We start from the raw sequence: 22,781 nt of genomic DNA, 5'->3' as shown, positions 1-22,781 counted from the left end.
AGGAATTGAAGTTGAAGTTAAGAAAATTGTAATTATGAAATTCTTTAATGGTTGCCTATTGGTTGCCCACATGGTTGCCTACTACGCTTTATATGTGATTTCAGCATGCATTGGATATGATGTTTATCAGGTGTTGACTGATGTTGTAAAGCCAAAAATCATTGTGGTCGCTTAGGAGAGCTTAAAAATAAAAGAAAATCTCAGTTGGTGGTTTGAAATTGTGGTCGTTAACGGAGCTGGTCGCACCGATAAGCTGGTCGCTTACGAGAGCTTAGAATTACAAAGTTTGTTTGACAATTCAATCGGTGATTCGTGATCGTGGTCGTTATCGGAGCTGGTCGCTTACGAGAGCGGTCGCTCAGAGAGCTTCGACTGTAGTTTGCACATCGACATTTTCTTGTCCTCTTCTAAAACTATGGTTCTTTTAATATATCAAGCCGAATGGAAACATAATCATTTGGGATTCTTCAGAATAGCTTTCGGCGAGTTGTGGGTGAACCAGAAAGAACAGGTGACATAGTTTCTTAAAGGGGCCGTCTTACCCAGTGTGCACCGCGCGCTTGTGTTTGTGTTTTCATCCGGGAACTTGAGAAAAAAGTCGTCAAAACAGCTTTTCGTAGCTTTACTCGAACGATTCAACGCTACGATTGTGCTTGTTTTCGCCAGATCTCGCGCATGCGCATAGGTTATTCAGCACTGTCCTCTTAGACAAATTTCGATGGGCGCAAAAATGGCAGACGAGAGGTTAAAAAGTTATGTGGGTGCGCAGTGCAAACACATCGGGCACACACACCTTCTTGAAGCCTCTACAAGACAGAGCCCACATTTTTTCTCAAGTTCCCGGATGAAAACACAAACACAAGCGCGTGAGATCCCTAATATTATATTATATATATTTTATTCCATCCTTCCCTCTGTTATCATTTTCAAGGTTGAAGAGCTTTACAAGGAGAACGGTGCAACTGTCAAAGTTCGCGTTGAGTCCTTCCGGTAAGCGAGAAAAGTTTGCAAGTAGGGCCGTAGCAGGAGGTGGGGCGCTGGGGGCACGTGCCCCCCTCCCCCCCCTTCCCAGTATTTTAAAAAAATATAAGAAAATGACCAGTAGGGGCGTGGCTGTGCCCCCATTGTTTTCTATCGTGCCCCCCTCCTAATAATTCGAAGCTTGCTACGGCCATGGCAAGAAATCACGATCATCATTGGGACAAAAAAACACAAATGCTGATGGTGATGACAATGATGATAATGATGATGATGACGGCAATTATGGTGATTACTATTATCATTACGATAAAGATAATGACGGAAATAATAATGATTATTTTGTGCAATGATGGTAGTGACAATTGTGGTAACTTCTAAAACCATGACGACAAAGAACATGATGCCGATAATGATTATGACGTTTATTTTGTGATATGATGATGTTGACAATGACACGGTATGATGGTGATGACCATGATGCTGCTTATGATGACAACGGTAAGAATGCTTTCTTTGCTCTTTTCAGACAAGGCACCTCGGACAACATCTTGGCGTCGCTTCTGCTCAAAGCTTCACAAGTGAAGGCTCTCCAGGAGCTCTCTGATATCATGAAAACACGGATCTCCTATCAAGGCAGCATCGGCGACTTCAAGATTTCCAGAGAGATGTTCACACTTTCTAACAAAGGGGGTAAGTAGAGAGGCACGAAGGCATGGGATAATACGGGACGGTGCGGCACTGAAGGGGATGATACGGGACGGGACAGAACGGTGCGGCACTGAACGGAATGATACGGAACGGCATGACACGGAACGGGATGGGACGGGACGGAACAGTGCGGCACTGAACGGAATGATACGGGACGGGACTGAACAGTGCGGCACTGAACGGGATGATACGGGACGGGACGGAACAGTGCGGCACTGAACGGGATGATACGGGACGGGACGGAACAGTGCGGCACTGAACAGGATGATACGGGACGGGACGGAACAGTGCGGCACTGAACGGGATGACACGGGACGGCATGACACGGAACGGGTGGGACGGGACAGGACGGTGCGGCACTGAACGGGTTGACACGGGGCGGAATGGAATACGATAATACGTAACGGAACGGAATGTGCCTGCTTCTCCAAGTGTTTCTTGGTGGTTTTTATATCACTTTGGTTTTCCTTAGTCTGCTGCCAGCCTCATCTTCACCTCGGCTTCGAGTACTCATCCGACGGCGAACAGGCGTACGATGATTCCGGACGCGACAACAACGCGCTTCTTATGGGCTCCAGAGACGTCATTATCCGTGACGTCACCAGGTGTCGTAATGCGCTCAATCTCGGCCCAGGTCGCCTCAGCTTCCGCAGTAGCTGCATGCCCAAGACCACCAAAAGCTTGACCATCGCTATATGGCTGAAGCTGAACTCCATAGAGGGGAACCAACCGATCTTGATTATAGCCAATAACGGCAGTCAGGAGTTGCGGTTTGAGATAAATGATGGGAAATTGTTTTGGGCTTACGCCGATACGAAATCACCAGGTACGACGGAAAACCTTTGCGCATTCACCACACAGAGCCACTTTTAAAAAATCGCTCAGTAGTGTCATGATTACGGGCTACACTTTGGACGAGTTTTCACCCATCAAAACCTGTCAAATGTTTGTCCCTGAGAATTTGATTGTCACTCAATAGACCTTTTTTTAAGATGTTGCGTGCGCGTCTAAAATGCCACAGGCTGGCGGGCCCTAGCTGTTCCAAAATAAGCGGACAAAGAGGAATTCAACTCTAGCTCCAAAACTCAAAAGAAACACTTCGACAGCTTTTTCTATAGCTTCCTCTATAAACTCCACTTTGTACGCCATTTTAATGCCCGCCGGCATTTTGGGTGCGCGCGCAACATTTTGAAAACGGTCTATTGGGCGTTAGCGAGACATCAAAGACACTTTGAAAGAGGTCTCACAAAATGTTAAAAAGTCACATTTCATATGTTGTTTGGGTTGCTTGCTAAGTACTTAGAAGAATTATCCCCCTTACCCAGGTACCGGATTCAGAGCGGTATGGAGAAGACCACTAAAAACCAAAACTTGGACCCACGTTGCTGCACAGTACGACTCTGGCGAGGGAAACGCTCAGATATACGTTAATGGGGCCGTTGTGGTGAAGGCCCGTGGGCTTGGTGACATGACATTGCAATGGAAACCAATGACAGCTTTTGGCAGCGTGATAAAGGATGGCAGCACGAGGGTGCTGGATGGGATTGTGGATGAGCTGTTTGTGTACATGTGTAACGTCCCCGTATCTGTTCTTCAGCAACTTGCACTCAGATGCGGAGCTGCCGATGAAGACTGCGCTCCAAAAGGCAAAGGTGAGCGATGGAGTTGCGAGAGAGGCGCGTACACAGGGGGGTGCGCAGGGTGCGCGCACCCCCCCCCCCCCCGCCCCGCCCCCTTGGCGGCCAAAAATTGGGTCTTTCCCTATTCATCTTCAAATGCTATGCTTTTTCCATATCATACCTATGCCTGCGCACTCCCCCTCGGCCTCCTGGGAACGAGCCTGGAGGTCGACTTGTTTCACATGGCGCGAAAAAAAAATGATCCAACTAGAATATCGCACATGTCGCAAGCAATTATCACATTTTTAATGGTCACTCCAGATCTACCGGTGGCGCGAAACTGGTATAAAAAGGCGGTAAAAACCCCCCAAAAATCCTTAAACCCAAATTTCCCTTTTAACGATAGTGCAGCTTCAAGAGACTGGCCCAAAATTGTGTGTCTTTTCAGACAGGAGAAAAAAGCATAAACCCACTTTTGACATAACACTTGTATTAAAACTTGGTCTCAGAAAGTTTCTCTTTCGTCAGGATTCGGCTTGAGGTCTTTTTCATGATTATACGATCTGTTTGCTTGGCCTTTCACTGATTTCTGGCTTTCTGTGGTTGCAGTTCATTACTCAGCCTTAGTACAAGTCTTATCCGAGAAATTTGATGGCGGCCTTAGCAATCAAACATCTGAAGGTTATCGTTCCATAGTAACCAAGCTTGAAGCCCAATTCGATGAGTTTTACAGCGGTTATTCTGGATTGCAGAAGTCTAAAGTGGTGCGTCTAAGGTGAGTATTGGACACTGGCTCAGGGAACTAGTTAAATGCCTTAAAACAGCCCTTCGTTTAAAGCTCTAGATCGTAAAAAGAGGGCAGTGGAATAAAGTAGTACCTCTATTAAGCGGCCAACTCACCTAGTCTTATAACTATCGCCTGGATGCGCCAGTACCGGTCAGCGGTACTTTAATTATGTTACGCAAACGAACTCTCTTCGGTTCCGCCATCTTGTTTTGGTGATCGTTCGTTTTCCCTCTCGGTGTTATTTAAGCATTCAGCCGTTACCGGAGTAGTGTAATACCTTGTGCTTCTTACTAAACTGGCGTGGTGGCAGCGAGATTACGTTCCTACGTCTTTTCGCCTTCAATAGTCAAGACAAAACAGCAAACGCCGCTGTGACAGCACTAATCACCCTCAATCATGGCTGCGACTCACAGAGCAGCACCGAAGCAGTGGAGCCTGTCTAAGAACGAAACCATTACTAGTTTCGAGAACTGGAAGCAGAACTTGCTCTACACCTTGTCACTCGATGCGAACTTTTCACCTTATTAAGCCGATGCCTGTACTTGGAAAAAAAAAACAATGAGTCAACCCCTCCGTGGCTTCACCAACGACGGTGAAAGTGTCCAAGAAGCCAAGCGACTTACAGCACAACAGAAGGTAAACTTCTTAGAGCTTATGCTAGGGCAAATCGCCAATTACTGTCCTATCATCTCAAGAAGCACTTTGGTCAAGAATTCAACTTCCCTCGAATTTATCTGGCAAGCTATTCGCCAACATTTTGGTTTTCAAGTAACGGGGGCCCATTTTATGGACTTTGTTGACATTCGACTCGAACCAGACGAGCGCCCAGAAGATTTATTCCAAAGGTTAATGACCTTCGCCGAGGATTCCCTACTCACAGCCAACAACCTCAGCCATCATGGAGCTTTCTCCGACCCTCGACGTGGTTGAAGCTCATCCATCCTTCGCTGCCTCGTCTTGGCACTGAGCTACGCTCTCGGACTCTTGCATCAATCAAGCCAGAAATCTCCCTGGCGTTGAGTTCTCTGCTAGAGAAAATCCGCACGTCTGATGACGCCAAGATACTCCGTTCAGCCGTCAACAACAAAGCACCAATGGAAACCTACATCAAGCTTCAAGACCACGCCCAGAAAGCCCCGTCCCGCTAAAATGTGCCCGCTATGCTCCCAAGCCAAACGGTCAGATACGCTCCAGTTTCTAAGTGAATGTAAATTTCTCCCAGAGAGCGATCGACGCTACAGGGTCAAAGCAAGACAAATTGTTGACATCCTCGATGATGGCCTAGAGACAGAGACGGACGCCTAACCACCATCGCCCGACTCAGCCGACACCCATGAGGTCACTTCGCACGATGCAGTCGCATTTAGAATAGAGACTCGCCAGTCACCGTATTTCGATGTATTTTCTGACCACCTCACCGTACGAGTAACCGTTGACAGCGGCGCGACGGGTAACTTGATCAGACACTCCACCGCCAAGCGCCTTGGTTCGACAATCACGACCAGCTCTCAGTCCGTTAGTCAGGCCGACGGCTCATCCCAACTATACGTGGTTGGTGAAACTCGCCTCTGTTTCACCCGCGCAGACAGGACTTTCTCGTTTGAAGACCTCGTCGTAGAAGACCTAGATGAGAGGTACTAGCAGGCACGCCATGGCGAATGATGTAGCGGTGCGCCCTGCAAAACGACAGGTTATCGTTGGAAACAATACTGTGTACAGCTATGGAGCCCCTCACGCGACCGGCACCTCTACTACAGCACGGCGGGCAGTTGTCCTGTGAGCACCTGCCCGTGACGCAACAGCCAGGAGAATATCTGGAGGTTACACTTCCCGACGACACACCTGCGGATGTCGAGTACGCCCTTGAGCTCAGAATGGACGCGCCCAGCACCCGTCAAGTAAAGCTATCTACGATGTGGCCACCTCCTGGCATCTTCACAAGCATAGCCGGAAAAATATGCACCCCAAACCCCACCTCGGAACCGCGCTCACTCAAGCGAAACGAGCATTTCTGTCAAGTTCGCCGGGTGTTTTAGCCACCGAACGACACAACTAATAGTCCAACTCGCACTAATCCTACAGACATGTTGTATTCAACAAACGTTTCTCTGGATCCGGACACTATTTTATCCCCAAGTATGAGAGCCAAGTTAAATGCCCTCCACCAAGAATACGACCAAGTGTCGTAGAAGGGTAAAACGGTGAAGTGGGTCCCTTCGAAGCCAGGGTTAACATGGGACCAGTCGAGCCTCCCCAACGAAAGGGACGCCTCCCCCAGTATGCGCGTGACAAGCTACTCGAGTTACAAAACAAGTTCGACGAGTTAGAAAGCCAAGGACGAAAACCAGACAGTGTCGCGACAGAAAGCCAGACAACTGCGCTAGGCGAGAGATAGCAAGAATCTGATTGCCTTTAGAATAATTTAACTGGCGGAACAGAAAAAAGCGGCGTCGCGATTCAACGGATTCGACAGTAAGCGCTACTCAAATCAATACTTATACTTCTTCACTAGTTCAAGTAGTGTTTTATACCTTTGCTGAGTGGTGAAAATGAAGCAAAATCCTACCTTTTATGTTTTTCCTTGTCTGCATTCATGCCCCGGGCACCGGGAGAAAGCAAAAACTTCTCGTGTTTCCGACGAAAAAATCCGATTGGCCCGAAAGTTCTTCGGCATTTCTTTAGCCTGAGTATCAGGCTTTTTCGGGCTAGCTTGTCTTAGGTTGCCAGTACCAGATTCCACACGGTAGAGAGCGACCGGTAAAGCGAAGAAGACTAGGAGGACGACTCGTGGATGGACTATTTTATGAGGCTCTTTTATCCAACCTAATCAGCCATTTTCATCAGCATTCAGCAATCAGCATTTTCGAAAACGTTCAAGTTCTGACTTCCATCTCTCACTTAGGACGAAAAAAACAACACACGTAACATTAAAGTCTGCTGATCCTACTTGCGTGACCCGTTTTTTTTGGGCGTGACACGTTTTTGAAAACAAATATTCAGATATTATAGTACTGAAAAAACGTTGTCACTTTTAAGAGCAAACGTGGTCGCTCATACTTATTTTGCAGTTGTTATGGTTTTTGCTTTTTATTTTTAGCGCGCTTGCTTTTCCCGTTCAATTAAACATTCTCTTAAAGGATCAGTCAATCTTGTTTTAAAAACTATCGTTTTTCTAACTAGCACGGTCATTTCCTTATTAGGCATTACATACCATATTTGGGAGTCCGCTTCAATAATTTTTTCGCTTTTTTGAATCGCTCTAGAGCTTTGTAAGTCGAGGATTTCCACGTAAACTTTCATGAATTCGTGTTTACTACGATTTTGCTGACAGCCAACTTGGATATGGAGCCTAGTCCTTAACGTTTTAAAATATCACAGGTCTCCCGCGCGCTCGCCCCAGGCTCTTTTAGACTATTTAGAAAAACGACAGCCATTAATTGACATGAAAGTGTATAAAGCACGATTCCTTGACGCATGCGTTGTACTGCCTTCACAGACGCGCTCTTCCCGGCCTCTTAGCGGACATAGCGATTGAGAGTGTTGGTAACGGCAATTCGACAGACCTCAGGACCGCCTTCATGGATGCTGTCCAGTCCGGTCATGTTGTCAACATCACTGTGGATCCGGACGTCGCGCACTTTGCAAGAGAGGGTAAGTCGTCATTGTGAGTGGTCGGCTATTAAAGACTGGGCGCATTTTGATAGGGAGCTCCGTGTGTCTAGCGGACTCAAACGATAACCTCTAGGGGATGTCGTTTTGAGTAAAAACAAACAGACAAACATTTTTATAATTTTGGTATATCGAGTTTTTTTCAAAGCACCAGAAACTGGTATTCGACTCTGCCTTTAATAAGACTTCTTCAGTTCAGAGTCGAATATAAGTTTTTGGTGCATTGTATTTATTCTTCTTGTTTACGACTATTTGAGTTTTTTTTCAAAATAGAGGAACAATACTTTTGTTCCTGATTTTTTTTTCGGCTTCCTTTTTTTGGGGGTAACAATGTTACGTTTAAAGGCGGATTTAGACGAACCGATTTTTAGAGCCGATTATCGACAAGAGCGATTTATCAAGCCCCTGTTTCGGTATGTGAAGTCAGGTCCGACACCAAAAATCTGAAATGAATCATGTCAAATAGAGGACGGGCCGACACCGAATGAACTTACACCAAATCGGCCCGACAAATCGGCGCAGTTGCGCATGGGTAAAAGTGTTTTCCAGCTAAAAACGTGCAGTTTTCGGATAACGGTTCTTGCACCTGACAACCAAATAAGTGTTTCTTACTTGCTAGTTCATCGCAAAATCTTACGCTGCTTCACATTTCACCTTGCTTTAAATTTAAGTGCTATTTACTTGCCTTGTATGAATCCTTCTGTATGCAGTGTCACCACCTGGGTGTGGCAATGGGGAGTTTTACTGCGGAGTACCTGGCGAGTGTGTGCCCCAGACACTACGCTGTAATAGACAGATGGACTGTAGAGATGCTTCAGATGAACAAGACTGCGGTATGTTGATCTGGTCCATCATCATCAACATCATTATTATCACCATCATCATCAAAACCACCAGCATCATTACCATCACCACCATCCTATAACATACCATCGTCATCACCATCACCATCATCATCGTCATCGTCATCCAGCCGCCATTTTGTCACCCTAGCAAAATCAGCAGTAAGCATGACGCCAAGAGAATAACCTAGGAGTGACCTAGAATTGCTATGCCTGTATTTCAATCGCCATTTTGTCTTAGCAGGTATACCAACTGTTACGACAACAAGCGCACCGCAACCCACGAAGGGCAAGACTGTACTTGGCGACCCCTCTGGGCCTTTAGCCGGTATTAATGCCACCGAGGTACCGTCAACCATCATTGGAGGAAACAGAACTGACAGGCCCACAGTAGGTGTACCAGGGAACGCCACAATAGTACCAGAACTTGCTACTAGGACAGCTAAGGACACTACAGAGAGTCTATCTGTAAACACTACTTCAATGCCAGTGCATAGTACTGAGACTGAGGCATCCACAGAACCGCATACAAACGCGACAATTCTTCCTGTCACTACAAAAGCGATGATGGGCTCAGAGATGTCAGGTACAACATCACCAACAGTACCATCAAGTGCTGCACCGACTGAGAAATCTAGTGACGCTGAAGCAACTGTCCACATGACAGAGTCTATGACTACGAGGGTGACGATTGTTGAAGGCACTGATGGGAGTGCTGTATCGGGCACGGGACCGGCTGTGGTTGTCAACGCAACAGAGATGCCTGCAGGTGTCACGACTGATCAGTTACTCACTTCTCCCTATGTCACCGAACAAGATACCACGGGCGCACCTACTGATATGCCTATTACCCGGTATCAGGTGGTTTCGCCAATCACTTCAACGTCTGTCCCTGAACAGAACGCGACTGCTTTACCAGCGACCACCTTCCAGTCGCTAAACAAAACAACTACTGAAGAATCTGTTGTAGAGCCAAATGCCACTGCGGTTCCAACACGTGTGAATGCGACTTTAGTGGAGACGACGGGCATGCCTGTTAATGTCACGAAAATGCCCGAAATGGAGCAAAGCGCAATTGCAGTTCCTACCGTACAAGTGAATGCGACTTTTGCTACTCCGACAGGTTCTTATGTGAATGCAACTACAAGACCTGGAATACAGCCAAACGGGACAGCACTGCCTACTGCTAGTACTGGTACCACTACTGTAGAATTAAGGACAAGTGTTGCACCAACTCAACGTGCGAATACGACTTTGGTAGCTCCGACAGAGACGTATCCAACCGCCACGAAGAAGCCTGGGATGGAGCAAAACGCAACAGCGCTACCCACCATGCGTGTGAATGCGACTTTGGCAGCTACCACAAGCATGCATGTGAACGTGACGAAGGAGCCCCGAATGGAAACAAATGTAACGGCTCTACCTACCGCACATATGAACACAACTGTGGCAGCGACAGGTATGCCCATGAATGCTACCATGAAGCCCGAAATGGAACAGAACGCAACAGCTCTACCTACCGCACATATGAAAACAACTGTGGCAGCGACAGGAATGCCCACGAATGCGACCATGGAGCCCGAAATGGAACAGAACGCAACAGCTCTACCTACCTCGCCTTTAAACGCGACTCTGCTAGCTCCGACACATATGTATATGAACGCAACGAAACGGCCCGAAGAGGAGAAAAACGCAACAGCTCTACCAACTACTGGTGCAAATGCTACTTTGGTTGCTACAACAGCGACAGGATTGCATGTGAACGTGACTTTGGCAAGTCCTACAGGCACTTACGTGAACGCAACCAAAGAGCCTAAAGTGGATCAAAACGCAACAGCTGTACCTACTTCACGTGAGAATGCGACTTCATCAGTAACATCGCAGCCTATTGTGATGAACACAACCAAACAACCTGTATTGAACGCTACACTAGAGCCTACTATTTCATTATTAAACAGAACAGCAGTGCCAACAACACAGTACAAGGGCAATGATACAGTACAGCCCACACAGAGCAACCTCACGGTTACCGAGACCTTCACCGGGAGCTTACGCAGCCCCAGTACTAAGATCTCGAGCACCACAAGTCCTACACAAGCCGCCAATGTGAGCGTACCCATGACGAAAGAGACGAAAACGACTACAGCTACAACAAAAAGTTTGGCTTTCAATAAAACAAGGACCGTGACCCCCACGGCTGTGGGTAACGCAACGATAAAGGCAACTGCGAGCACGCCGACGAATGACACTACAGTTAGCCCCACTTCCGAGCCCGAAGCGATGACAGAGCCCTCCTTTCCGACATCTCCCACAAGGGGAAATACAACTGACGAATATTTACGCGCTGGTGACAACACCAGTACAACTGCACCGCCCTTTACCGCACCCTACTCAAGCCAAGGACCTACCTCAGCTCATAACATTAGTACTGCAGTCCTTGAGAGTAACGTGACCACACCCCGAGAGACAGGGAAACCCACACAGACAACAAGACGCACGGCCACGCCCACCACCCTTACCATGACTACCGGTGAGTTCTCTTATATGGATGGGCCACAACGATATTTACCCGACTTTCGATATTATTAATATACAGTGTTTGAGAACTAAAAATGAGCCACTAATGAATGCAAACATCTAATATTCTTCTTAAAAGAGCAATTCAATAAAGTCATAATAGAGACTTAATTCAATATGTCGTCCCGGGCCTGGCCGTTCAAGACTCAGATCAAGACATCTGTTGCAAGACATGTTTTTACATTTGCAGTTCGAAACTATAAGAATAAAAATTGTAGATTATTTAGATTTTTTTAAATAAAAGGATCCATATTCACTTGAGATATTATTTTGAAATCAACAACCCACAGGGACCCCACGGCCGTGTACAGCTGAGGAACACAAGTGCAATAATTCTCGTTGCGTCAGCTTGGTCTATCTGTGCGATGGAGATGACGATTGTAAGGATAATTCAGACGAACAGAACTGCGGTATGCCTCTTTTAGTTCTATACTTTCAATTATCTTATTGAGCAGTGTTAATTAACTGACCTATTTCATGGCCATTACCTAAGGACACAACGTCAATTAATAAAATGAAGCACAAAAACAGAAGCGAGATTGTGCCAACGTTTCGGACTTTATTGGCAAAATCTCGCTTCTGTTTTTGTCCTTTATTTTATTAATTGACATTTAGTCCTCCACGGAAAATTGCATCGACTTCAAATCCAGAAACGTCTCTGTTTGGTGTTCTTTTTATTTATAATCACTAAGGACACAACGTCCTAGATCTAGATGTCCATTTTGAGATTTGACCTTGTTGTTGTTAGAGAAATCCAGTAATTTCGGTTTTGTTCCTCCTATCCTCTTCTCACTTCCTCCTTTTCTCTTCTCTTGAAAGTTGAGCAATATCATTTGCACTAAATATCGTCCACAAAAAAATCCAATAGCTGTGGTCTGGTGGAAATACGTTAAGGTTGTTGCAGCATAGCACGTTTGTTTTTATTTATTCTCTAAATTGTTAATCCCTTTTCAGGCGTTCTGAAGTCTCTTTGTCCCAGTGGCTATTTCTACTGTGGGACGGGTCCGAAAGGCGAGATAAGCTGCATTAACAAGGCTCTTAGGTGTAACGGCATCTACGACTGCTCGGTGACAGGCTGGGATGAGGATGGATGTGGTGAGTGTTACGTGCGTTACAGGGCACTGTGAGCGATATGATATAAGAATGATAAGACTGAGGATAGTGTGTGACCGAGGATAGTGTGTGACCGAGGATAGTGTGTGACTGAGTATAGTGTGACCGAGGATAGTGTGTGACTTGATTATAATGTGTGACTGAGGATAGTGTGTGACTAATGATAAAGTGTGACCGAGGATAGTGTGTGGCTGAGAATATCTTGTGACCGAGGATAGCGTGTGACCGAGGATAGAGTGTGATTGAGGATTTTATGTGACTAAGGATAGTGTGTGACCGAGGAAAGTGTGTGACCTGATTATAATGAGAACTGGGGATAGTGTGTGATTGATGATAGTGTGTGACCGAGGATAGCGTGTGACCGAGGATAGTGTGTGACGGAGGATCGTGTGTGACTGAGGATAGTGTGTGACTGAGGATAGTGTGTGACTGAGGATAGTGTGTGACCGAGGATAGTGTGTGACCTGATTATAATGAGAACTGGGGATAGTGTGTGATTGATGATAGTGTGTGACCGAGGATAGCGTGTGACTGAGGATAGTGTGTGACCGAGGATAGTGTGTGACCTGATTATAATGAGAACTGGAGATAGTGTGTGATTGATGATTTTATGTGACTAAGGATAGTGTGTGACCGAGGAAAGTGTGTGACTGAGGATAGTGTGTGACCGAGGATAGTGTGTGACTGAGGATAGTGTGTGACCGAGGATAGTGTGTGACTGGGGATAGCGTGTGACCGAGGATAGTGTGTGACCTGATTATAATGAGAACTGGGGATAGTGTGTGATTGATGATAGTGTGTGACTGAGGATAGTGTGTGACCGAGGATAGTGTGTGACCGAGGATAGTGTGTGACTGAGGATAGTGTGTGACTGAGGATAGTGTGTGACTGAGGATAGTGTGTGACTAAGGATAGTTTGTGACCGAGGATAGTGTGTGACTGAGGATAGTGTGTGACCGAGGATAGTGTGTGACTGAGGATAGTGTGTGACTGAGGATAGTGTGTGACCGAGGATAGTGTGTGACTGAGGATAGTGTGTGACTGAGGATAGTGTGTGACCGAGGATAGTGTGTGACTGAGGATAGTGTGTGACTGAGGATAGTGTGTGACTGAGGATAGTGTGTGACCGAGGATAGTGTGTGACTGAGGATAGTGTGTGACTGGGGATAGTGTGTGACTGAGGATAGTGTGTGACCGAGGATAGTGTGTGACTGGGGATAGCGTGTGACTGGGGATAGTGTGTGACTAAGGATAGCGTGTGACCGAGGATAGTGTGTGACTGAGGATAGTGTGTGACTTATTATAGTGTGTGACTTGATTATAGTGTGTGACTGAGGATAGTGTGTGACTAAGGATAATGTGTGACTGAGGATAGCGTGTGACCGAGGATAGAGTGTGATTGAGGATAGCGTGTGACCGAGGATAGTGTGTGAGTGAGGATAGCGTGTGACCGAGGATAGTGTGTGACCGAGGGTAGTGTGTGAGTGAGTCCAGCGTGACCGAGGATAGAGTTTAACCGAGGATAGTGTGTGACCGAGGATAGCGTGTGACCGAGGATAGAGTGTGATTGAGGATTTTAAGTGGCTAAGGTAGTGTGTGACCTGATTATAATGAGAACTGGGGATAGCGTGTGACCGAGGATAGCGTGTGACAGAGGATAGTGTGCGACCGAGGATAGTGTGTGACAGAGGATAGTGCGGACCGAGGATAGTGTGTGACCGAGGATAGTGCGGACCGAAGATAGTGTGTGACCGAGGATAGTGTGTGAGTAAGGATAGCGTGTGACCGAGGATAGTGTGTATAATAATAATAATGAGGGTTATGCGATAACAAGTTGCTGTTGAAGATTATAATAATGATGGTGATGATGATAATGAGCTTTCTGCTGTTGATGATGTTGATAACAGCGGTGTTGTACCAATTATGAAGTTTAAGTAATGGCGATGATACATCTTTATTTTGTGTGATATTATCATAAGAAAACCCATAAAGAACTTTTAAGTAATTATGACAAAGAAAGATATAAAATCAAAATGTTACTACTAATATTCTGCGAACTATTTCCAATGTTTTCCAACACCCATATGGTCTTTTGGCTTCCGTCATTCACAATACTTAAAACATTTTTATTGGCCAATTTTGAAATGACTCAGCAAGGCGCTGACCATACAAAATGCAATTCCGTTAGTTTTTATGACAAAAGCTAGAAAGCAATTTGGCAGCTGGAATTATTGAGTCCGTAGAATTTTGAAAATCGCAGCAATACAGAACATTGGTTAATAATCTCAATGATGACTTACTGCAGGGCCACCAGAAGTGTCCGTGACGCCCGCAATTACAACAAACATCGCCATAGGCTCCACCTACTACTGCACATGCGTAGCCACTGGCATATACCCCACCCAGTCCTACGCATGGTTGCACAATGGGAAACCGCTGAACGCCTCAGGCAGGGTTACTATAGAAACATTTGATGGAAAAAGCTCGCTCGAGGTTATCAACGCTACTCGTGAGGACAGCGGCAGTTACGCATGCGTTGCTGAGAACATAAAGGGAACAGGGAATCCATCGGAACCCAGTTGTCAGCTACAAGTACGAGGTGAGGGTAGACCTACATGGGTGGGTCCCTTGTGTTTAAGTCCTGAACTGGGCCTGGGGTAACAAATAAAAATGACAAGCATCAATATTTTCAGCTGCTGGGAGCTGGGAAGACTTTGTGTGGTTAGCTCATACGAATTAACAAAATTGTAGCCAAGACTTGCTCTCTTCTTTTTAGTTGGTTTACAGCATCTGTAAATATTTAATTTGCTTTCACGAGTTTACTCATAGAGTTTTTATTATTTGCGTTTGCCTTATAGCTCCTGGAGAAGCTTGTAAGCCGCCCCAGTTTAATTCCATCGCGATATCAGAAAGCGAGTGTCACGACTGCTTCTGCATGAGACGAACGGATCAGTGTAACAGCTCTACACTCTATAAGGACCGGGTGAGTGGTCACGCAATCATGTCACGCATTCTTTTCTTGTCACGTTATAAACGGATCAGTGTAACAGCTCTACACTCTATAAGGACCGGGTGAGTGGTCACGCAATCATGTCACGCATTCTTTTCTTGTCACGTTATAAACGGATCAGTGTAACAGCTCTACACTCTAAGAACAGGGTGAGTGGTCACGCAATCATGTCACGCATTCTTGTCTCGTCACGTTATAAACGGATCAGTGTAACAGCTCTACACACTATAAGGACCGGGTGAGTGGTCACACAATCATGTCACGCATTCTCGCCACGTAATAAACGGATCAGTGTAACAGCTCTACACTCTATAAGGACCGGGTGAGTGGTCACACAATCATGTCACGCATTCTTATCTCGCCACGTAATAAACGGATCAGTGTAATAGCTCTACACACTATAAGGACAGGAAAAGTGATCACTTAATCTTATCACACATTCTTGCATCTTGCAAATTTGATATGAAATAATACATGAACAGAACAAGACAACTCTTCTTTGTTAACATTTTGTTCATTTTTTTTAACCAATCTGTTAAAGGCGTATTAATAACTCTGTCATCGTAGAAATTTTTATTCAATCTCTCATGGTAATTTCTGCAGATATATTTCTTGCGCTCGCCGCAATTCGCTGCCCCTCGAGCGAGAAAGCTTCCAGTGTCCCGCGGCATATTTTGTTAAGAGGGACTGGGATGTAATGGCCAGTTCCCTGCCACACCATTCCATTAGCATAACATATTCATCATTCTAAAATAGAATGTTTTGGCGTTAACTGCAAGACTCGAAGAGATAACGCATTTCACGTGTCCTTAGTCCTCGACGTGACATGTCTTTGCCGCAAGGAACTGAAACTAGCTAATAGAATCTTGATAAATAATTTTTATATCGACGTTTTCCCCTTAACCAGCAAGGCCTGTCTTGATCTCGCACTGCAGCTAAATGGTAGTATATACGAAAACTTCACATCGAATCGTCCCTAGACTCCAGCACAGCATTTTTTGACCACGAAGCACTGGAGCTAGCTGGTAGAATCCTGATATAAAAAAAACTTCACATCGAAGTGTCCCCAGTTCCCAGCACGGCTTGTCTTGACCGCGAGGCACTGGATCTAGCTGGTAGAATCCTGATATAAAAAAAAACTTCACATTGAAGTGTCCCCAGTTCCCAGCACGGCTTGTCTTGACCGCGAGGCACTGGAGCTAGCTGGTAGAATTCTTACCACATCGCGCTTGAACTCTGGCATTCGAACCATGTAGATAATGACATTAATTCCAGAGTTTAAGTACCGGAGTAGGTTTAAGGCGAGATACAACTCCCTGGCGTAAGGCCTGCTCTTACAGTCTCTGCAATACGCTAACACAGTGATGTATACCCCATACGGCGCCCACGTGATCAGCGAGAATAGCGTGACAATGATGAGCGTGAAGGCCAGCTTCCTGTCACGCAATACCTGTGCCTGTGGGTTACTAGAGTTGATTTTGAGCTCCGCGTATTTAAGCTTGAGAGCTAGGGCTGTGTACGCGATGATGATGATGAGAAGGCTGATGACTATAGTGATCCGTGAGTAGGTGACGACCTCGTGCGGAATCACGGCGACCTTGTACGCCAGTATGAATAGCAACAAGACCGTGACCCCCATCAACCATGGCACGCCTACAAGTGCCAGGTACATACCCATGCCCGTGGTCCGGTGATAGATTGGAAACACGGTGACTATAAATCGCTCCACGGATATCGCCGCGAGGTTGTAAAGTGAGCACGGGCTTGCAAGATAGTAGAGGAGACTCCCCAGCTGGTTCGTATTGATATTGTAGCTCGGAGTTTGCACTTCGAGGGCGATCTTCTCGACCAGGCTGATGCCGACCAGTGCGTCCGCGATGCTGAGACTGATCAGCAGGTAGTAGGCCCTCTTCCTCCTCATCTGCGGGGTGCGCAGGAAGACCACCAGACACAGTAGGTTACCCGCTATGATCAGCACAGACACCGCGGCGTAGCTGATCACTTTGCTGAGGAAGTACTGTCTGTCGGAGGGAGTCACGGTGGGCGTGGTCGTGGAGGGTGTAACTGTGGTCAGGTTCATCTTTGAGTCCCTGAAAAAGCAAACTGTTAGAACTAGACCAAGGCAAGTTGTCGTGCTAACGCAGTCTAAAGCCCTCTGCTAAAAGCGCCAACATCAGCCAGCATTGTTGTCGAATTCTTGCTTGACAGACCACATGACGAATTCCAGCCATTTATTTTGTCTTGTGGTCCGTCTGGTGGGCTTAAAGGTCAATAACGCCACCATGATTATACACGATACTGAGTTACACAATATACCAATCTCTTGCAAATTTCAGTAATAGCATACAAATGGCTGATGGGCATTCTCTAGGAGAGGTAGTTATTTGAGCACTGTGAACCTGCAAGGTTCTTAATATCACCGTAGCGATAATCCAGAATCTTCATAATAATTATGGGGGGATTATATATTTTATTCTTACTATTTCAGTTAAAAGCGAATTACAGTTTGTATCCTGCATGTTTCAATGTACAGAACATTTGACGTGTTTTCCTGGCTACTTAAGTGTTTTGGGGATGGCAATGTTCAGTGTTAGAAAGGTTGCATACGTATTTCTGCCTGTAATGTGTATAGTTCCTGTTATCGCGCATGACAACTGAATACCTTGACAACGGAAGGTAAGTCTAGACTGAAGCACACCTGCGTCACGCTGTCTGATCTTGGCAGGGAACCCAGATTGTTGCCGGTAATTGATTTTCTGAACCGACAGTTTGGATAATCTGTTCGGTTCTCAAAGCACAATTATCGGTACTTGCTTCTCCTTATCAAAACAATTACTAATTAGCTAAATCTTATGCTCTTTATCTTGCGACAAAAGCGACAACAGCCTTTTTACCACCTGCTGTTGGTCTCATTGGTGCGATAACGTTAAGTGAACACGCCGTTTAAAGCGAAACAGACAATATTGTTCCGTCGACTCAAAGTGTTGAAAGGACCCGCTTTAGTATAGTAGCTCCTTGCGATTCATGCATGAAAGCTTTTTAGAGACAAGCCTATTCGTTGAAATGGCCGATATATTTTTCCTATAATTTTATTAAAAATTGATTGAAAAAGCAAAGTATGAGTAGAATTACGTAAAAAAAAAAAATCCAAACAAAACAAGCGTAATTTTAAGGAAACTTGGACGTGAGCCCCCGATGATTTCACAAAAGCAATTAAACGCAATATGCTCTTTACCATCAAGGGACTATTCTAGTGTTGGAGTAGATGATAGTCGTTACTATAGAAGTCGCCTGCTAGACTGACACTTCTTCTAGTGCAACGCGCGCTGTCTCAGCCACAAATAGCCAATAAGCATGCAAGAACACCGTCTAAGATTGACACGTACTTCAATCTAGGAGGATTTCCAGCATAATCTGATGTTCACTAAAAGATTCCTTTCCCCAGCTGGTTAGCTAGTAAAGTTCGTTTAAACTCAAGGTGTCCACGGAAGCGCGGGTTCCACTTACTTTACTTGCTCCATCAATTATGTGAAGCGCCAGAATCGAACACTTCTTATATTAGTCAGGAATGAATTAAAGAAACTCATTGCACGGGGGTATATTTTATTACACCTTTTTAAATAGTTGGTAACTTAAGACATTTTCATTTTTCAACAGACCTCCTTGAGTAATATGAGCGTTTGTGGGCTTTTTACTCTTTATCTAACATCTTAGTATATGTTATATCTTTTATTGCCTTTTCTATGTTCTTCTGTATTTGGCCTTGTTGTTGCAGGTTCATTGCAGGTTTTAAAATGCCGTTTGGAACTGTTTTACAGTAAAGTTTGGGTAGAAGCTAATGAATTTAAGTAAAATATAATTTAGTCAAGCCTGATTCGAAAACAGTTAAGACTTTTTTCTTCACCTTAAGAAGACCTGTTTCGCACACAAGCGAGACATGGTTAGCATTTCACGACCAAGGCTGCCACACAGGTGCATAATTAATACAAGTTCTAGCTAAGGCACGTTTTCGCGCCTTTATATAAAAATTAAAATACATTATCGTTCGATAAACGGATCAATTGACTCCAACGTCGATGATTAGTGAAAGAAAATAGAATCGGTTTTAGCCACCCAATTTTCAAAAGATAAATCTGGGGTTCACTCTTGGAGTGTGCTTGAATGTCTTTTCTGTGCCTTCATAGGGGGGTTTATAGAGGTGTGTTATTATGAAATGCATATAAGATTAACCATTCGTAGGGAAAAAGTTTTGATTTATAAGCGCAGCCAGATCCCCTCCTTCACAATCCGAAATTCACAAATTCACAATCCGAAATTACCAGAGCTTAGAAACGGTATTCGCTTATTACTTACTTGTTCAAGCCTGTTTTTCTGCTAGGATCTTATTAAACTTTTCCAACCACTTCAACCACAGATTGATTGATGACCTCCAGCCACTGTTTGCCTTGGTAAATTTAAATGCTAGACAATTTCCGATAAGCGATGAGAGAATATCTATCAAAGCCTTTACGCGCTCCGCCGATCTTGAATTAAGCAATAGATCAATCTGTGAAAGGTACCGCCGGCAAGTCTTATAATAATCACGAACTGTTTCAGACTGATGCTATTGTATGACCTAGTTATTATTAAAGACGCCTACTGAAGTAGTCAATGTTCACATGACAGTGAACTTTTCCTCTCCTTTGTGTTACTAATATCTATGCTGTCACAAATGCAAACAGGATGAGTATTTGCGTGTTTGCCAGTAAGTGACCTTTCGCTTCGACTGTCACTTTCGTTCCATGTTATTTCGGTTCCTATTTTTAACAGCACGTGGGAGAGATATAAGCAGTTTTATTATCAACACAATAAAATGTGCACCCCTAGGGCGTCGTTGTATAAAGGAACTAAAGGGGAGGGGGGGGGGGGAGTAAGGTGAGACGGCCTGTACAAACGCAGTCAGCATTATTAGTCGAAATGATAAGGGTAACACCTTTAGGGCGTGGTTGTATATACGGGGTAGGAGAAGGTTGTAGGATAGGTTACACCCAATTTTTTTTTGTGGAAGGCAGCCTCACAGTTTTGTTAAAACACGCTGAAAACAACAAATAAAAACTGCTTAAAGTGTATAAGGAGCCCAACAAATTATTTTAAAACGCTCCACTTCCACGCAGTGGCATTTGCTTGGCCCAGGTGTCTTCCATACGAAAGCTCTCAGGAGTTTGAAGCGATAATATTCTGTATGGTTCGCCTGTTATATAGCAATTAATGGAAAAGTGATACCTCTTTTCCACCCTCGTGACTGTGGCAGCCAAACATTTAGATTAAAGCCATATTATCACCAGTTTACTTTCGGAGAGCCGACGGAACCCACAAACGACAAAAGACAAAATAATCTATTAGAATCCGCGCTATTCATCCGCTCTTAATTATCAGTCACAATCTCGAAGACACTTGCAAAAGACACAATGCTTTTACTGGTAAACAATGCGGCTTTATATAATGGAGTTTCGAAACAAAAGCAATGAAACTGAAAATTGCCTTACAATTAAAGCTCCAAACAAACCTTCTCTTCTAGTATAATTTTTCTTGCCAAAATGTTCTTATATCAAATTATGACATTTTATGGCAGCTTCATATAAGTAATAGTAACTGCAATAGTGAAAATTATATCCGGGAAGGCTTAATTATAAGTAATGTCCCCGAAACCGAGGGAAATGTCCCCGAAACCGCAGGCGGAGGGACTTTAAGTAGTCATCCCGAGATATATAGAGACCCAGAAGCATATAGTAACCCAGCGAGTCCATATAATACCATGGTCACCTGCCGGAAGCATTCCCGGATATATTATACACTGCACCATTATCACCGAGGAAATAAACTCGAAACTACGAGTAATCTTTGGTTGGATGAGCGAACACTGTTTAATGAATTGGCGCCTTTGTATGCATTGTGTTTTTACCTCTCTAGAGACCACCCTATTCATTTGTACAAACAATAATGAAATGAAATATCCACACATTCAAAAGTATTTAAATGAAAATACAATCAGCTCTACAGTTTTGTTCTTTGAAGTTATAGGTATGCATGCGTACATTAATCAAAATCATCCCACATGGATACCTCTGATACCTCAGATACCTCTGCCATGGGTCGAAACTGTTTTTGTTGCGCATGCGTGAGCGTTAATAAGCGACCGACGTGCCAAAATCCGTACCATCGCGCGAAAGCTGTCAATGTGCTAATATGCTTTGCATGGGTTTAGTTGGAAATCATGAATCAAACTCCGGTAAGCTCTCCTCTTCGAAAAAAGAAAACAACTGTTCAATTTCAATCACCTAAAACGTCACTAAAAAGATTGAACAGCAAACGCAGCAAAGACGAGTTTTGTCTTGTTTGTGGGATTAATTTCAAGACATCTGGGCAGGCGAGTTTCTTCAATGTAAGTATCGCACAGTTGGGCTCGAAGAAAACTTTTTGGTAAACTTAGATCAGCTATTTCCAGAAGAATATGCAAAACCTGTAAACGGAAGATTGACTCGTTAGTCAAAAGAGAGAAAATTCTGAATGAAGATAAGGCATTGAATGGCTTCGTCGCGTGATATTTCTACGGAGGACGCCTTTTCGAGTGCGGGCTTATTATCCGGCAGCGGACATACGTTTCATGCATGCGCTAGTCATTGTGGGCTCAAATAGTGGCCAGTAATTAATGAACGGAGCATGCGCTCTGGATCTCCCGTCCACGATCGTGGACGGCGGTTTGATCAAACGAACTTGCGACCCATGGCAGAGGTATCTTTTCCTCGCGAACTCCAGCCCAGCGAAATACAGAGAAAAGAGACCTCTGCTAGCAGGAAAATAGTTAATAACAACCCCTTAATACTTGTCTACCGTCGGATCGATAGAGTGAAGTATGATTTAGATGTTGGGAAGTGTTATATTATGGTCGTCAACGGATTTCTCCATATCGTGTCAAATTTGTGTTTAAACTGTTGTAAAGAATAGAGTAGTTTTTATACAGCCTCTGTCAGCCGGCATTTTGTCATCCTAGCAAAGTACCAAGCCTGAAAAAACATCAATTTCCATCGGCTGATTTGGAAAAGCAAATTCGCTGAATGCGATATTTTCGATGGAATTTGGTACATAAAGTATAACACATTAAATGCCTCCCAATATCAAATGAAAACAATAACAAAGGTGTTGCTGACACGGGCCCTTTATGGGCGAAAAAGCATTTCATCCCGCTAACGAAAAATTGTATCTAATTAAGGAAAAGTGTTTCGTCCTTTTCTGCTAGTCCAGGGCTTTTTCCGGCCTTACCTCGAAAGAAAGCACTGGTGGCCTAGCGTGTTAGCGCGTCGGCCTCTCACCGCTGTGGACCAGGTTCGTATCCTGGCTCTGACTTGGGGATTTTTTCTAGTTCATGCCTTGATTCGAATTTATGTTACGAGTGGGTTGAGGTCATTCTCCTGCGTTCCAGTTTTCTGGGTATTCCT

At 44.8% G+C, this 22,781-nt stretch overlaps 2 protein-coding genes across 2 annotated transcripts in view; one reads left to right on the top strand and one right to left on the bottom strand.

Moving 5' to 3' along the window:
* LOC5507167 (basement membrane-specific heparan sulfate proteoglycan core protein) overlaps positions 1 to 22,781 on the top strand; it is a 70,841-nt gene that overhangs the window by 3,737 nt on the left and 44,323 nt on the right. The window contains exons 4-14 of the mRNA XM_048725035.1: positions 932 to 990; positions 1,508 to 1,671; positions 2,162 to 2,515; positions 3,015 to 3,341; positions 3,918 to 4,083; positions 7,592 to 7,746; positions 8,475 to 8,597; positions 8,851 to 11,136; positions 12,138 to 12,278; positions 14,602 to 14,895; positions 15,155 to 15,279. Of these exons, the coding sequence (XP_048580992.1) occupies positions 932 to 990; positions 1,508 to 1,671; positions 2,162 to 2,515; positions 3,015 to 3,341; positions 3,918 to 4,083; positions 7,592 to 7,746; positions 8,475 to 8,597; positions 8,851 to 11,136; positions 12,138 to 12,278; positions 14,602 to 14,895; positions 15,155 to 15,279 (4,194 nt within the window). The remainder of the gene's footprint in view (positions 1 to 931; positions 991 to 1,507; positions 1,672 to 2,161; positions 2,516 to 3,014; positions 3,342 to 3,917; positions 4,084 to 7,591; positions 7,747 to 8,474; positions 8,598 to 8,850; positions 11,137 to 12,137; positions 12,279 to 14,601; positions 14,896 to 15,154; positions 15,280 to 22,781) is intronic.
* On the bottom strand, positions 15,728 to 20,029 carry LOC5507174 (neuromedin-K receptor). The gene is made up of 2 exons (XM_001627773.3): positions 19,660 to 20,029; positions 15,728 to 17,396 (listed from the first exon to the last, which is right to left on the bottom strand). The coding sequence occupies exon 2, from the start codon at positions 17,384 to 17,386 to the stop codon at positions 16,448 to 16,450; it is 939 nt and encodes a 312-aa protein (XP_001627823.1). The 5' UTR covers positions 17,387 to 17,396; positions 19,660 to 20,029; the 3' UTR covers positions 15,728 to 16,447.

This window comes from Nematostella vectensis, chromosome 3 (genome assembly GCF_932526225.1).
Source record: "Nematostella vectensis chromosome 3, jaNemVect1.1, whole genome shotgun sequence".
NCBI lineage: Eukaryota > Metazoa > Cnidaria > Anthozoa > Actiniaria > Edwardsiidae > Nematostella > Nematostella vectensis.
This window is presented reverse-complemented; position numbering and strand designations above follow the sequence as displayed.